This window comes from Mobula birostris, chromosome 9 (assembly GCF_030028105.1).
Source record: "Mobula birostris isolate sMobBir1 chromosome 9, sMobBir1.hap1, whole genome shotgun sequence".
Lineage (NCBI taxonomy): Eukaryota > Metazoa > Chordata > Chondrichthyes > Myliobatiformes > Myliobatidae > Mobula > Mobula birostris.
In genome coordinates this window covers 32,791,438-32,808,210 of record NC_092378.1, presented here as the reverse complement: position 1 = coordinate 32,808,210, position 16,773 = coordinate 32,791,438, and the positions used below count along the sequence as shown (strand labels likewise).

General features: G+C 39.7%; 1 protein-coding gene across 1 annotated transcript in view; it reads right to left on the bottom strand.

Moving 5' to 3' along the window:
• The window catches only part of cacna2d4a (calcium channel, voltage-dependent, alpha 2/delta subunit 4a), a 359,181-nt gene that overhangs the window by 240,664 nt on the left and 101,744 nt on the right, over positions 1-16,773 (bottom strand). Inside the window, exons 17-20 of the mRNA XM_072269300.1 lie at positions 14,892-14,963; positions 6,973-7,034; positions 5,211-5,278; positions 1,646-1,691 (exon numbers count right to left, since the gene is read on the bottom strand). Of these exons, the coding sequence (XP_072125401.1) occupies positions 1,646-1,691; positions 5,211-5,278; positions 6,973-7,034; positions 14,892-14,963 (248 nt within the window). The remainder of the gene's footprint in view (positions 1-1,645; positions 1,692-5,210; positions 5,279-6,972; positions 7,035-14,891; positions 14,964-16,773) is intronic.

Sequence of the window (16,773 nt, the reverse complement as noted above, 5' to 3'; positions counted from 1 at the left end):
ACCAGAAATGACTCTACCGGTAAGTATCCAGTTGAATTTCTTGATAAGTGAGATTTGACTGGGAAATAGTAATAAACATGATTTACTGATTTCTCTCCATTATCATATTGCTTTATTTTTATTTTTGTTTAATTTTATTGAGATACAGCATGTAGTAGGCCTTTCTGGCCCTGCGAGTCACTCTGCCAGCAGCCCCCAATTTAACCCTAGCCTGATCACAGGAGAATTTACAATGACTAATTTAGGGTACGTCCACACTACGCCGGATAATTTTGAAAACAAAGCTTTTTCTCTTCGTTTTGCCCTCCCGTCCACACTGACCCGACGTTTTCAGCCCCCGAAAACGGAGATTTTCGAAAACACTCTCCAGAGTGAATAAATCTGAAAACGCTTAATATCCGGCGTTGTGTGTACGGGATAACCGGAGAGATTTAAAAACGTTGTCATGACAACACAACAACAATGCTTTTCTCTGCTTCTGCTTGGTACTGTGCAAGCACTGCCGTACGGCTGTTATAACGCACAGTTGGTGTGAGCGGCGTGAGAGTTAAATTGTAAAGTGAGCTTTTTTGACTATTTAAAAACGCTGTCATGATGCGCCGGAACAGATGTTCGTTGTTTTAACAACGAAGTGAAGAAGTGAATAAGTATACTCACTTTGCCCTGTTTTCTGTCCTTGCTTGTATGAAGGTGGTTCACCTATTTATGCAAGTACTTCTCTGACAATAGATGTGTAACAGCCTAATGTAACATTGTATGGAAATACAAGATAACGCTGATGCAGACGTTTTATACATTTAACAAGATGCTTTATTAATGCAACAGAGTTAGTCAGTATTTCAATGTTCGTCGTCAGCTGGGTTATACTGTCCGTGAACTCCCTGTCGGTTGCCTCCATACGCTCCAGTATTTGTTTTTTTTTAAGTTTTAAGTCCTCCTGCGCGACAGCCAAGAACAATTCCTTTAAAGTTTTTCTACTCTGTAACTGGACAAATGCGCACTAAGTATATCGTTTCCTCTTTGCTTGTTTTCTGTGTCCTGCGCATGCCCAGTAGGAGGAGAGTCACCCAACTATCTGCCTAATATGGACGGAGATATTTTGAAAAACGCTTAGTGTGGACGCCTGTCGTTTTTACTCGAAACCGGCGTTTTCAAAATTATCCGGCGTAGTGTGGACGTAGCCTAAGGCTTGGTAAGCCTTGGTGCTGTGGAAGGAAATCATTGCCCCCACTCAGTCATGGGAGAGATGTACAAATTCCTAACGGGCACCGGTGGGAAATGAACTGGTACTGTAAAGCATTGTGCAAACTACTACTCTACCTGTGTATAAGTCTACTCCTCAGCTTTTATTTTCCAGTCCTGCCCAAGGGTTTCGGCCTGAAATGTTGACGACTGTACTTTTTTCCATAGAGGCTGCCTGGCTTGCTGAGTTCCTCCAGAATTTTGTGTGTGTTATACAAATCGGTTGCTGTGTTTCCTACATCAAAGCAGTTTGAAATGTCCCGAGGTTATAAAAGTACTAAAAAGGTATTTTTCCATTGAGAGTATGGCCACCAGTTACAAATAAACTTCTGAATAATAGTAAGCTAATCCAAAGTCCACTTGTATAAATTTTCAGTGACAGCATTCAGTAATACCACCTTACCATTCATTGGCAAGTGTCACGTCAGGTTGGTCTATGTCATGTAACCCTGAAATTTAAAAAAAAGTAAATCAGTGATTTAAAATTGATTCATGTTGGTTTTTTATTAAAGGACCAAAATCTACTCCTAAGTCCATCAGATGAAAGCTGCAACCACCGACTATGATAAGACAAAAAAATGTTTTGCTGAAGAAATATGCACTTTTAAGATCCATCTTTGAAAAAAAATGGAACTGTAATGATGATGACTCTGGATTATCAAGATTTCATCATATCGAGAAAATTATTGGGTCTGAATAGAAATAATCCTCCGGTCCTGATGACCCATGTCAAACAGTTTAGATAGAAGTAACTATGGAGATTGTTAATAGGCTGTTATTATCTTCCAAAATCCTATACATCTAGAATGGTTCCCACAAATAGCAAAGGTAACCCCATTATTCAAGAATAGAGAAAAATAGATGAAGAACTCAGCCTTAGTACAGAAAATGATGGAAACTGTAATTAAGGAAATGGTAACAGAACACTCAGAAAATTATTTCAGGATTTAGCAAGTCAACATGGATTTGTGAAAAGGAAATGATGTTTGCCAAATTTGTTGGAATTCTTTGAAGTTGTAACTGGCAGAATAGATAAGAATGAACTAGTTGATAAGTGTACTTCAATAAAGTCCCAAACAAGAGATTATGAAGCAGAATGACAGGGGTATTGGGGGTCGTCTGCTGATGAGGACTAAGGTATAGTTAATGGAGTAACAAACAGAATAGGAATAAATGGCTCATTTTCAGGTTGTGAAGTTGTGATCAGTGGGATTGAAGCTGAGGCCATGAGTGTTTACAAAGTAGATTATCAGTGATTTGGATCAGATGATCAAACATAAAATATCTACATTTTCAGATTATATAAAGCTATATGGGAATGTGGGCAAGCAATTGAAGGTGCAGGTCAACACACAAAATGCTGGAAGAATCAACAGGTCAGGCAGTTTCTATGAAGGAAATTATCAGTTGACATTTTTGGCTGAGACCCTTCATCAGGTTTTGTGTTCTGAGAGTCCTGGGTGAACCTTGTACAGGAATCACTTAAAGTTAAGAAAGCAAATGGTATGTTGGTCTGTTTTTGCAAAAGAATTTGAACAAAAGAGTGAATATATCTATTTCCATTTGTATAGAGGTCTAGTAAAATGGCATTTGAAATGTTGTTGACCTGAAAAAGGATATATTGAGGTTGCATTACAGGAAGCGCAGCAAAGATTTGCCAGGTTGATTACTGAGAGCTGTAGGCTTATCATTGAGAAAAGTTCTTGGTCTATAGTCTCTTTAATTTTGGAAGAATGAGAGATCACCTTATTGAAACATTAAAACCCTGCCCAGATTTAAAAGAGAATATGTCAGGTTAATGTTTTACCAGGCTGTGTATGTAGAAGCAGAGATCACAACCTCAAAGTAAGCAATTGACCAGAGCAGAGGTAAGCAATCTATTGAACTGGGTTGGATTTTTGGAATTCACTGCCTAGTAAAACAAAGATGGCTCTGTCACTGAGTACAATCAAGTCTAAGATTGTTTTGCTTTTGATGTTAAGAAAATCAAAAAATTGGGTGATAGTACAGGAAAACAACACTGAGGTAAAATAACAGTTATGATATTAATGAAAAAGATACAAGGGACTAAATGCTCTATTCTTGTTTCTATTCCTTAGGTTCTTATACAAGTACTGTTATATATATATATATATATAGGCTCTTAACATCACATTCTACTTTGTTATGGCCTGCACCTTATTACATGTTTGAACTGCACTTTCCGCGTAACTGTCTTCTGTATCCTGTTATTGCATTTTCCATATACTACTACTTTGATGTACTAATGTGATGATATAATCTGTATGGATGGCATACAAAACTAAGTCTTTCACTGTACCTCAGTATATGTGACAATAATAAACCAATTTACCAATTTATTATCTATCATACTCCACCAGACTTGCACTATAAACACATTGGTAATTTTCAATCTTCATATGCCTAAATAATAGATAATATGACACATAATAACAAAATACAATTTATCTGTAACCTTTTCACAATGAAACAAGGAAAAATCAGACAACACACATCAAAGTTGCTGGTGAACGCAGCAGGCCAGGCAGCATCTCTAGGAAGAGGTACAGTCGACGTTTCAGGCCAAGACCCTTCGTCAGGACTAACTGAAGGAAGAGTTAGTAAGAGATTTGAAAGTGGGAGGGGGAGGGGGAGGGGGAGATACAAAATGATAGAAGACAGGAGGGGGAGGGATGGATCCAAGAGCTGGACAGGTGATTAGCAAAGGGGATATGAGAGGATCATGGGACAGGAAGTCCGGGGAGAAAGACAAGGGGGGGGTAGAACCCAGAGGGTGAGCAAAGGGTATAGTCAGAGGGACAGAGGGAGAAAAAGGAGAGTGAGAGTGTGTATAAAAATAAATAACAGATAGGGTACGAGGGGGAGGTGGGGCATTAGCGGAAGTTAGAGAAGTCGATGTTCATGCCATCAGGTTGGAGGCTACCCAGACGGAATATAAGGTGTTGTTCCTCCACCTGAGTGTGGCTTCATCTTTACAGTAGAGGAGGCCGTGGATAGACATGTCAGAATGGGAATGGGATGTGGAATTAAAGTGTGTGGCCACTGGGAGATCCTGCTTTCTCTGGCGGACAGAGCATAGGTGTTCAGCAAAGTGGTCTCCCAGTCTGCGTCGGGTCTCGCCAATATATAGAAGGCCACATCGGGAGCACCGTATGCAGTATATCACCCCAGTCGACTCACAAGTGAAGTGTCGCCTCACCTGGAAGGACTGTTTGGGGCCCTGAATGGTGGTAAGGGAGGAAGTGTAAGGGCATGTGTAGCACTTGTTCCACTTACAAGGATAAGTGCCAGGAGGGAGATCAGTGGGGAGGGATGGGGGGGACGAATGGACAAGGGAGTCGCGTAGGGAGCGGTCCCTACGGAATGCAGAGAGAGGGGGAGGGAAAGATGTGCTTAGTGGCGGGATCCCATTGGAGGTGGCGGAAGTTACAGAGAATAATATGTTGGACCCGGAGGCTGGTGGGGTGGTAGGTGAGGACCAGGGGAACCCTATTCCTAGTGGGGTGGCGGGAGGATGGAATGAGAGCAGATGTACGTGAAATGGGGGAGATGGGTTTGAGAGCAGAGTTGAAAAACCAGAGAAAGTTAATTAGGAAGGAGGAGGTAGGTTTGAATGGATTGTGTACAAAAACTAGCAATGTTTCAGAACAATATAGAGATATTTAGGTTACTTGAAGAAGCTGAGAGAATAGCAATGGGAACAATTAAATGATTAAAACTTCCTCATTCAGCACTCCTCACCTTCAGATGTCCCAACTTCACCCTTTTACTGAATTCTGATTTGGAACAAAGTAACGTCAATGAAATGCCAATTATCTCATGTTTTTCATATTTTGAGCCTAAGCAACTATTGTCAGGAAGTAAAGAATACAGTTTTAATATTGTCATGACATCTCTTGTAAGATTTTAAAATCTACTGACAAAACAGTCAAGCTGTAGGTTCTTACCTTCTTCCACAGATATATTTCCAATGAATAGAGATTCACCATGACCCCTTGTAAGAACAATACACAGACTGAAAGAAAGAAAATTATGACATGATGCATACAATCTTGCATATTATGCATACTAGCAACACCTTTAGTTGATTTTTCATTAGAATGGATTAGATAATGAAAGGTTTCAAAACCTATTGAACTTCATGTCAATTGAATTATATTCTGTTCTTGCAGAGCAGCAGTAATATTATTCTATCAATGGTTCCTTAGGATTTCTGGAACAACCCTCTTTGGTTTTAAATCAAGGATTTGATTTAGGTGAAGCAGATCTTGATCTAAACCACAAGGGCAGTGTAGGCATTCCTATCTCACTGACTTCAGTTCACTTCTCATTACTAGTATTTCTTTATGTTATAGAAGAGGGGCATTTCATCCATCTGGTCCATATAGGCTTTCTGAGAATTCTCATTAATCTCACTCCCTCATTTATTTCCCTGAAACCTAATGGCTCTCATATTCTTATCAACTTCTCCCATTCCTCTGCCACCCAACCAAAATGGATGTAATTCATTGTAGTCAATTAACCTGAAGCAATCTTTTGGAATATGGGAAGAAAGTGGAGCTCTTGCAGGAACCCACATGGTATGAGGAAGAATCTGCAAAATCCTCACAAACAGCACCCAAGGTCAGGATTGAACCCATTTCCCTGGAGCTGTGTAGCAACAGTACTAACTGCTGTGCCAATGTGGTGTATGTTGAGGGGGTGCCAATTCTGAGAAATGTGCAAAGGTGTTTGCAATAGGCTAAAAGCTTACGGTTAGGAGAATGTGAAGGGTAAGATGGAAAGTGGGTGTAGACAAGTTCTTACATTCTTTTGGAACTTCTACATGGGGCCATGTTGACAGCTGTTATGCAATATTCAGGAAGTTCAGAGGTCAGCATTCTGTCTTTTAATTGTTGATCAGTGCAGAAGCTGCACATCTGTTTTCAGGCTCACTTACTGGGCAATGCCATACTGACAAACATTTCCTGACTTCAAGACTTCATCATGGTCTACAGCAAATACTGAAGTAGCTGAAAAAGCTCAGTAAGTCATGTAACATCCATTGAACAGTCAGTATTTAGGGTCTGTGACTCATAATTCTGATGGTAACTGTTTTTCTCTCCTCATATACTGGCTGACCTCCTGATTTTTTTCCATCATCTTTTTTATTTCAGATTTTCATCACTTGCAGTCTTCCACAGCCTTTTGTTTCTTTCATAATCAACTTCCTAGCTCTTTCTGCTTCATCCCTCCCACTCCGTTTCACCTATCACCTCGTGTTTCTCTCTCCCCTCCCCTCCCCCCACCTTTCAAATCTACTCCTCAGCCTTTTTTCCCTCCAGTCCTGCCGGAGGGTCTCGGCCCGAAACGTCGACTGTGCTTTTTTCCATAGATACTGTCTGGCCTGCTGAGTTCCTCCAGCATTTTTTGTGAGTTGCTCAGATTTCCAGTGTCTGCAGATTTTCTCTTGTTTGTGACACAACATGAAGGTTAATTAGAAATGAACAAATAATGTTGGCCTTCGAGTTATGTTCAGGTCTTGAAAATTGAATTTTAAAATATTTTTGGTCATTTATCATTCTCAATCTCTCCAGATGAACACCTATCAATCACTTCTAAAGTGCTGCAGGCAAGGCAGTTGAGATGTGGGACCAAACTTATTGTCAGATACCCTTACTTAGAAAGTAATGAGAATTAACAAAATTAATGTTTGAAGTAGAATATCACCTGAAAGGCGTGTCATCAATATTTGTGTAAAAGTAGTCATTTGTTAGAAATAAGACGCGTTTCTGGAAATTCAAATAGACAGAATAAAATTATGTCAGCATTTGTTACTGCACAACAGGACTGAACAAGCCATTCAACCCACCACATCACATTAACAGTGGGGAAACATCCATATAAATCCCATCTTCCAGCACTTACACACAACCTTCTCTACCTAGGCGATTAAATTGGTCATTTAGATACTTCTTAAATGTTGTCATTTGTTTCCTTCGACATTCAGGGTTCACTGCTCTTGCTACTCTTGGATTTCCCTCTTACAGTAACATATTGCTCCTGAACTCTCACTATTTCCTTTTTGAATGCTTTACTCTCTGTACAGATGTGGACATCTGCAAGTAGGTTCTGCCAATCTATGTTTGCTAAGTTATATCTTATTTCATTGAAACTTGACTTCCCCAATTTAAGGTATTTATTTTGAGCTAATCCTATCTTTTTCCATAATAATTTTGAAATATACAGAATTATGATAGTTATCTTCAAAATTCTCCCTGAGCAACGCTCACCGAGATAAGGGCCAGTACTGATCTTAGGTCAACCTGCATATTGGGTCAAAAAGCTCTCCTGGTCAAACCTCAAAAAATATGGCCCCTCTGAGCTATTTGTGTTAAGACAATACTAGTTAATATTCAGGAAATTAAATGTCCCAGTACTAAAATACTTACACCAAAAGTATCTATCAATTTTACACACATAGTCCTAGGGTCTGATGGTGATGCCATGCCGTGCACCAGGCATATGGATGGTCAATGTGGATTGCAAATACATTCAGATTGGTGTTAGAGAGTCATCGAATAACAGAGTTGTATAGGATAGAAACAGATGTTTCAGCCCATCGTGTCTACGCCAACCACTATGCCCATCTACACTAATCCCTCATCCCTGCATTGAGTTCATATTCCACCCTGTCCTGGTCATTCAAGTATCTGTCAAGAAGCCTCTCAAATGTTGTTACTGTTTCTGCCTCCACCACTTCTTCTAGCAGCTCAATACAGATACTAAATACACTTTGTGGGAAAAATTTACCACTCAGATTCCCTTTAAACCTCCTTCCTCTCACCTTAAACCTATTCCCTCTGGTTTAAGAAAATAAACCTACCTTATCCAATCTCTCTTGATAAATCAGGACATCCAATCCAGTCAACAACCTTGTGAATCTTTTCTGCTCTGTCTCTAGCTTGATTATGTCCTTTCCATTATGTGCACTATTACTAGTCTGTGTGTGGGTGAGCTGGGAGGGAACACAAAGGAACCGTGGTTGCAAGATTTCTCTGAGGCAGGAAGAAAAGAGGAACGGTCCATGATAGAAACACAAGAGCAATATGTTATATGTCAGTGATTTGGATGATGGAATTGATAGCTTTGTTGACAAGTTTATGGACAATGTGAAGATGCGTGGAAGGACAGGTAGGTTTGAGGAAGCAGGGAAGCTACAGAAGGACTTGGACAGATTAGGACAATGGGCAAAGAACTGGCAGATGGAATACAGTGTCAGGAAGAGTATGGTCATGCACTTTGATAGAAGAAACAAAAGCACAGACTATTTTCTAAATGGAGAGAAAATTCAAAAATCAGAGGTGCAAAGGGACTTGGGAGTCCTCATGCAGGTAAGAAAGGCAAATGCATTCATTTCAAGAGATCAAACACAAAGTCAAGGATGTAATTCTGAAGCTTTATAAAGCACTAGTCAGACCACATGGTGTATTGTGAGCAGCTTTGCACCTCTTAGAAAAAATTTGTGCGGGCATCGAAATGGGTACAGAGGAGGTTCCAGAGAATGATCCCAGGAATGAAAGGGTTAACAGATAAGGATCATTCGATGGCTCTGGGCCTGCAATCATTGGAGTTTAGAAGAATGTGAAGGAGAATCTCATTGAAACCTATTGAATATTGAAGGACCTAGCAAAGTGGATGTGGAGAGGACATTTCCTCTAGTGGGAGGGTCGAGGACCGGAGAACACAGCCTCAGAATAGAGGGGCATTCATTTAGAACATAGATGAGAAGGAATTTCTTAGCCTGAGGTTGGTGAATTTGTGAAATTTATTGCCAGAGATGATGGTGAAGGCGGATAGGTTCTTGGTTAATCAGGACGTCAAAGATTATGGGGAGAAGGCAGGAAAATGGGGTTGAGGGGAATAATAAACCAGCCATGATGGAAGAGCAGAGCAGACTCAATGGGCTAAATAGCCAAATTCTGCTCCTAAGTCTTATGGTCTTATAGTCGTATGAACCATGAGAGCTGCAATCTGCTGAGGTCCAGGTCAATGACATTCAGGTCTGGCAACTAAGTTCCATACAAGAGGTCCAGGTACAGTATGAATTGGCAATTCTGGGCCAAATGTGAAACTCTGAAGTATGTTCAACAGCTGTGGAAGGTATTAAATACTATCACCCCTATAAAGAGGAACAATGTGACATGGGTGACACCAAGGCTCAACTCCCAGATGAGCTCAATGCTTTTATGTTTGCTTTGACAAATCAAAATAGGGAGGCACCTTCACAGCTCCCAGTGACCTTGTGACTTCAGTCTCTGAGTCCGACATGAGAGTATCCTTCAGGAGGGTCAACCCACGGAAAGCATTCAGCCCAGACAGGTTACCTGGCCAAGTACTAAAGACCTGTGCTGATCAACCAGCAGTAGTGTTCATTGTTATCTTTAACCTCTTGCTTTGGCAGTCTGAGATACCCACCTGCTTGAAGCAGGCTTCAATTATACCGGTGCCTAAGAAGAATGTGGTGACCTGCCTCAATGACATCATCCACTAGCACTTACATCCATTGTGATGAAGTGCTCTGAGAGTTTGGTGATGAAAAATATCAACTCCTGACTGACATGCAACCAGGATCCGCTCCAATTTGCCTACTGTCACAAGAGATCTACAGCAGATGCCATGTCATTGGCTCTTCACTGAACCCTGGAACATCTGGACTGTGAAAATCTATACATCAGGATGCTCTTCATTGACTACAATTCAGCAATCAAAACTATGATGCCCTCAAAACTAATCAATAAGCTTCATCTGAGGCCTCAATACCCTCTTGTGCAACTGAATTCTCAATTTCCTCCCAGTCAGTTTCGATTGGCAAAAACATCTCCTCCACAATCTCCCTCAGCACAGGCACCACAAGACTGTGTGATTAACCCCCTGCTCTACTCACTTTATACCTGTGACTGTGATGTTAAACATAGCTCCAATGCCATATTTAAGTTTGCTGATGGCACCACTGTTGTTTGCTGAATCAAGAGTGGTGATGAATCAGTATAATGTATAGGAGGGAGATTGAAAATCTGGCTGAGTGGTGCCAGAACACCTTTCACTCAACGTCAGCAAGACCAAAGAGTTGACGACTGACTTCAGGAGGAGGAAACCAGATATTCATGATGCAGTCCTCACCAGGGAATCCGAGGTGGGGATGGTCAACAACTTTAAATTCCACGGTGATATCATTTTAGAGGTTCTTTCCAGGGTTCAGCATGTAAGTGCCATTATGAAGAAAGCATAGCAGTGTCTCTACTTTCTTAGCAGTTTGCAAAGATTTGGCATGACACCTAAAACCTCGCCAAACTGCTATAGATGTGTGGTGGAGAGTATATTGGCTGGTTGCATCAAGGCCTTGTACGGAAACACCAATGCCCTTGTATGGAAAAACCTTTGAAAAGTTGTGGATGTGACCCAATCCGGGTAAAGCCCTCCCCACCAATGAGTACACCCACATGGAGCGCTGTCACAGGAAAGCAGCACCCATCATCAAGGAGCCCATCATCCAGACCATGCTCTCTTCTAGCTGCTGCCATCAGGATGAAGGTACAGAACCCTCAGGACCCACACCACCAGGTTCAGGAACAGTTATTTCTGGTCAGCCATCAGACTCTTGAACCAAAGGGGATATCTTCACCTAACTTCACTTGCCCCGTCGCTGAACTGTTCCCACTGAACTAGACTCACTCTCAGGGATTCTTCATCTCATGTTCTTGATATTTATTGTTTTATTTATTTTTTCCTCTTTCATTTTTGTATTTTCAGATGGTTGTTCATTTTTGAACATTATTTGTTGCTTGCCCTATTTGGTGTGATTTTTCATTAATTCTATTGTGTTTCTCATATTTACCGTGATTGCCCACAGGAAAATGAATTATCAGGGTTTCATATGGTGACATATATGAACTTTGATAATGAATTTATTTTGACCTTTCAACTCTACTTCCTGAGCAGCAATAAAAATGACCAGGCTCTGTTTAGATTGATTTCAGTTTTACTTTGGCTGCCGGAATTTTGGTTAGGTCTTAATTTTACACTCCTCAGGAAACTGCTCACAATGCAATTAACTCTGGAGTATGACAACTCATTGAAGCTACTCTCTGCAGATTTGTTCATTACTTCTATTATAATTGTTCTACTCCTTTAAACCTAAATTCTAAGACTTAAAGAATTAATAATAATGTTCTTATTGTTTTGGCAATCATTCAAACTCCTAGGGCAAATGAACTACCAACCTGATTCCAACCTACATCAAACCAGCTAGTGAGGCCTGGAATTGTCCTACCCATATTGAAGCTTGAACGGCATGAAAGTGCAATCCCATTGAGCCCGCCTTCCCCCACTGCTGGGACCCAATCTCTGAACTCCACTGGAGTATCAATGCAGAGACTTGATGCTGAGGCCCAACTGGAGCAAAGGCCTGACTGTATAGAATACCTAAGACCAGGTCCTGGTGCTGAGGCTCCAATAGACACCACCTGATGGTGCATCTCACTTCTCATCTGGACTTTCAGACCTACCGAGGGTAAAAATAACATTTGTCTTCCAGTCCAGCTGCTTTCACTCCAGGTCTTCCAAGTCTGTCATAAACAGTCATTTACCTTTTAGTCAGCTGATTCCACTCCAGGACTTCCAGGATCAACCAAATGCTGCCACTTACCTTGGAAGCATGATAAGAGGGCTACTTACTATTTATTGACTATAGCACCAACTTCAATTCCACAATTCAAAGCAAACTCATCACAAAACTCCTTAACCTGGGTCTCAATGCCTCCCTTTGCAAATGGATCCTTCTCTCCCTTCGGCCCATCTGGTCCAAGCTGACCAAGGTGCCCCATCCAAACTAATCCCATTTGCCAGCATTTGTCCCAAGTCTTCTAAACCTTTCCAATCCATGTCCAATTTGTATTTTCAAAATTGTTATTCTACCTGCCTCAACCACTACCCCTGGCAGTCATTCCACCTCCATACCAGTTTTTGTGTGAAAAAAAATTGCCCTTCAATTTCCTATTAAATCTTTCTCTTCACCCCTTAAACCTATGCCCTCAAGTTCTTGATTTCCCAACCCTGGGAAAAAGACTGAGTCCATTCATTCTATCCATGCTCCTCATGATTTTCTAAACTTCTATAAGCTGTCTCTCAGTCTGCTGTGTTCCAAGGAATAAAGTCCTAGTCTATCCATCCCCGCTCTATAACTCAATCCCTCAGGTACCGGCAACATCCTTGCAAGTTTTTTCTTTGGTTAAGCTGACTACCCCAAATCAACACCCATCTCTCCAGCTGAGCGTGTATCAATACACGAAAGGATTGTAGAATTCTCTCCAATAACTTACCTACCACAGATGTTAAGCTTGCTGGTCTATAGTTTCTTTGCTATCCTTCTGAAACAGACACTCTTCTCATTGGTCAGAAGATACAGAAGCATACTGTATACTATGAGGCTCAAGGAGAACTTCTGTCCCACTGTTGTAAGTTTATTGAACAGAGCTGTTGTAGTATAGGATAGACTCTTGACCTCACAATCTATCTCATCATGCCCTTGAACTTATTATCTACCTGCATTGTAACTGTAACATTCTGTTATTGTTTTCCCTTGTACTATTTTAATGTACTGATCTGTTGAAATGATCCATAAGGATGGCAATGGCATGCAAAACTAAGCTTTTCACTGTACATTGGTATATTTCACAATAATAAACCAATTATCAACAGGTAATTTAGCATAATGTTCTGGTCTCATAAATCTGCATTGGAAGGGTTAGGTAATTTCCACCAATTCCAATTAAATATATGTTAATATCAGCCAATCAACTTTATACTTTCCATAATGCCAAATTACTAGAGAATAATGTGAAATTAGGCCCTTGGTGTCTCAGCTCACTTTATGTCAGTATTTTCAAATTGCTGACCAGGATAGAATGATTAGTTTGTATATTTGTTAAAGGTTTAACAAGAAGCATCCAGATATATATTTATAATATTTCATGAAACATTAAAATTTATAACACAAAAAAAGAGAATTTGGCCCATTTTTTCCATCTCAGACAAAGAACTGTATACTAATCCCCTATAGCTGTTGGCCCACAGACTCTAATGCTGAATTCAATACTGCTATTTTGAACATTGTGAATCTTAGCACTCTTTTCTATTATTTTCACATGCAGTTTCTACCCAGAACTGTCCCTTTTGAGATTTTCATACAGATAAGGAAATGAACCTCAGCCTTTGACCATCAATGCATGGAGCTCTTGTACCTCAGTTTAAGTTTGTGCCTTAGTTTTCTGAAAATTTGATCTTATTATTTTAGGCATATTGTGATGGATAAAGTAAAGAGTCCTGTCACAACAATATTATTTTTTAAAATCATATCTGTGTGATATCCCATTTTTACATCAAAGTTGTTTAGTGTATGTTATAAAGTATTTGTACCATTTTTTAAAATTGGAATCCTGGCAATCAGGAAATTTCATCAGGCATTTCCTGTTTGATTCACTCAAGCATGTATTTCATTTTCCTATTGTATTTCACTGGTATGATGATATACTTACAGAAATTAGATCTAGAGGTTGCTATTTACAACTTCCATTGTTAACTCACAATTAAGCAAAAACTGGTAGTTGGTTAATCAGTCATTGTAAATTGTCCTTTGATTAGGCTAGGACAAAATCAGGAGTTGCTGGGCGGTGAGGCTTGAAAGACCAGAAGGGCCTATTCCGCACTGAATCTCTAAATAAATAAAAAATCATAAACAATATGTGGAATGTCAGGATAAAAGAACTAAAGAGATCTTGCTGGGAAGTTTTTTTTTATTTTTACTGACTTCCCAATATTGATTTTAATGTGTTGCCTTATCCAGACATGGTATCTGTGAACTAGATACTGCAATTTGTCACCCCAAGCAACTTCCAAGGAGCTGTCCAGTTGTGGCATGGAATCAGAATGGGCTGCTCCAAAACTTGAAGAGTCCATTAAAGCAGTACCATTTAACTATTTCCCTATATTCCCTCACCTCCTAACGTTACCCTCACCCTAGAATGTACTCTCTCTAATTCACTGGATCCTTAGTTTTCTGTCCTTCATCTCCCACCATGGTATTACTCAACTTCATGGCAGCCATGGTGGGAACTCTTCAACTGCACTAGCACAAGTAGGTAAAACTGAAATGTAGCTGTTGGCTGGGGCATCACTTCCATTTCTGTAATTGTAAATTTACTTTTAACACTTTAGAATGAGAGAACACCACAACTGTGTTTTCTTCAAGTGAGAACGTCTTATTGTAGCAATTTTTTTTAGTGTTACCCGATTATGTTACCAAGGCAAAATGTAGCCTAAATGTAATACCTCAAAATGAATGAAATTCTGTTTCTAGATAAGAGCCCTCTGACAGATTGGGAGAAAATAAACTGGTCTTCAACTCATCTAATATTTGAAATGCCCTTGTATTGAATTACAGATTGTAATTCAGATGAACAGAGTAAACATCTATTAAGTCATACCTGTTAAGTAGAGAATGTCAGTTGGAATTTCCAAAAGGCAAAAAGGACTTTAGACTGAATAAATCATTATTAACAGGACGTGATAAAGACAAGTATATTTCTTACTCCTTCATCAACTGGTACTTTCACATTCATTGACATTGTTCCAGTTTCTCCATTCACCATGGCTGTTCTGAGCTACATATAGGGGAGAAAAAAGATCACTGTCAACTTTAAGCGTCTTTACAGTGATGTTTCTTACATTGCTTTCTTTGATCAGTAAAGATACTGGACATAGTAAGAATTATAATGCAGGAGGTTTATTTTATTTTAAGAGAAAGTTATCTTGTGGGAATAATTTTCCACGACCACTTGTTAGGTACTTGATACAAAACTGCAATAATATACTCTTGTAAACTGGTCATGCACTGTAAGTGTAAAATAATTATAGATTTGCCTGCTGAAAGAACAAAGCATTTTCAAACAAAATCTGGTATCCAAATTCAATCACTTTAATACAAACCTATTTGAAATTAGCTATCAGCTTCAGCTACTGTCTATGGTTTATGGGTGAAAAGAAAACATGATGCATACAGACCAAAAAGTATGTTTATACACTAAAATGATTCCATGGGATTGATTGAAATATGTTAAGTTCCTGCTTGTTCAGTCTGGTGGAAGTAGTCAGGTTGGGAGTGGAACAGGAATGCAGCGTCAATCAGGAAGAAGCAGGAAGATGTTGAACAGCTCATCCCAAAACTAGTATCACACCCTATTTAACTAACAAATAATTGCCTTGATAGAACTCACCTCCCATTAAAGGATGACTCATTCCTCCCCTATTTTAAAATACACTCAGTGGCCACATTATGAGGTACCTCCAGGCAAAGGAATGCATATTTGTGTTCTTTTGCTGCTACACCCTATCCACTTCAAAGTTTGATGAGTTGTGTGTTCTGAGATCCTCTTCTACACACCACTGTTGTAACGTGTGGTTATTTGAGTGCTGTCAGCTTGAAACAGTCTCCTTTGATCTCTCTCATTATCAAGGCATTTTGCACATAGAACTGCCACTCACTGGATGGTTTTTGTTTTTCACATTATCTTGGTAAACCCTAGAGACTGTTGTGTGTGAAAATCCCAGGAAATCAGAGGTTTCTGAAATACTCAAACTACCCTGTCTGGCACCAATGACCATTCCTGGTCAAAGTCACGTAGATCACATTCCTTCTCCATTCTGATGTTTGGTTTGAACAACAACTGAACCTCTTGACTATGCCTACACGCTTTTATGCATTAAATTGCTACCACGTGATTGGCTGATTAAATATTTGCATTAATGAGCAGGTGTACGGATGTTCCCAATACAATGGTCACTTAGTGTATGTTATCTCTGATACACTATTAAAACATAAAGTTAGGGTGAAGTCATGCATGTGAACGATCATGACAGAAAAACTGAAACAAGTGTGTTGGAAAAAAATGAGTCATTGCTGAAATTATGGTTTGGGAGCTAAATATACCTTGAAATCAGACTGCATCATATATTTGGTGTTAAGATGGCATTGTGTGACTCACAAATTCTATATTAAAAGCTCTTAAAAAGATTGCCATATTCTGCACTACCTATGTTTTTAGAGCTGTTGTGGGTTTTCTTCCGTAATTCTGTTTCATAAAAGCTTAGTTAAATTTTTGCACTTGCTAACAATATGCCACACAAATATAATTTCATCACATGCAATACGCTACCAGCACTTGTTCCAGCAAATGGATGGTCACTCTGTCAAAACCACAAGATCCCCTTGCCCTGATATTTGTCCCAATTAGACAATAGCAAATACACACATTCGCCAGATGCTGTCTCTGCACTAGCCTACTCACCCACTGAATCAATAACACCCTTTGTCCCTTTATTCTACATAGTCATCCAAAGTGCTCATGTTACACCATTTTTCATTTTTCTTATCAACTGAAGAAATTTTTATCAAAAGCAGATGGGTAGTACTTT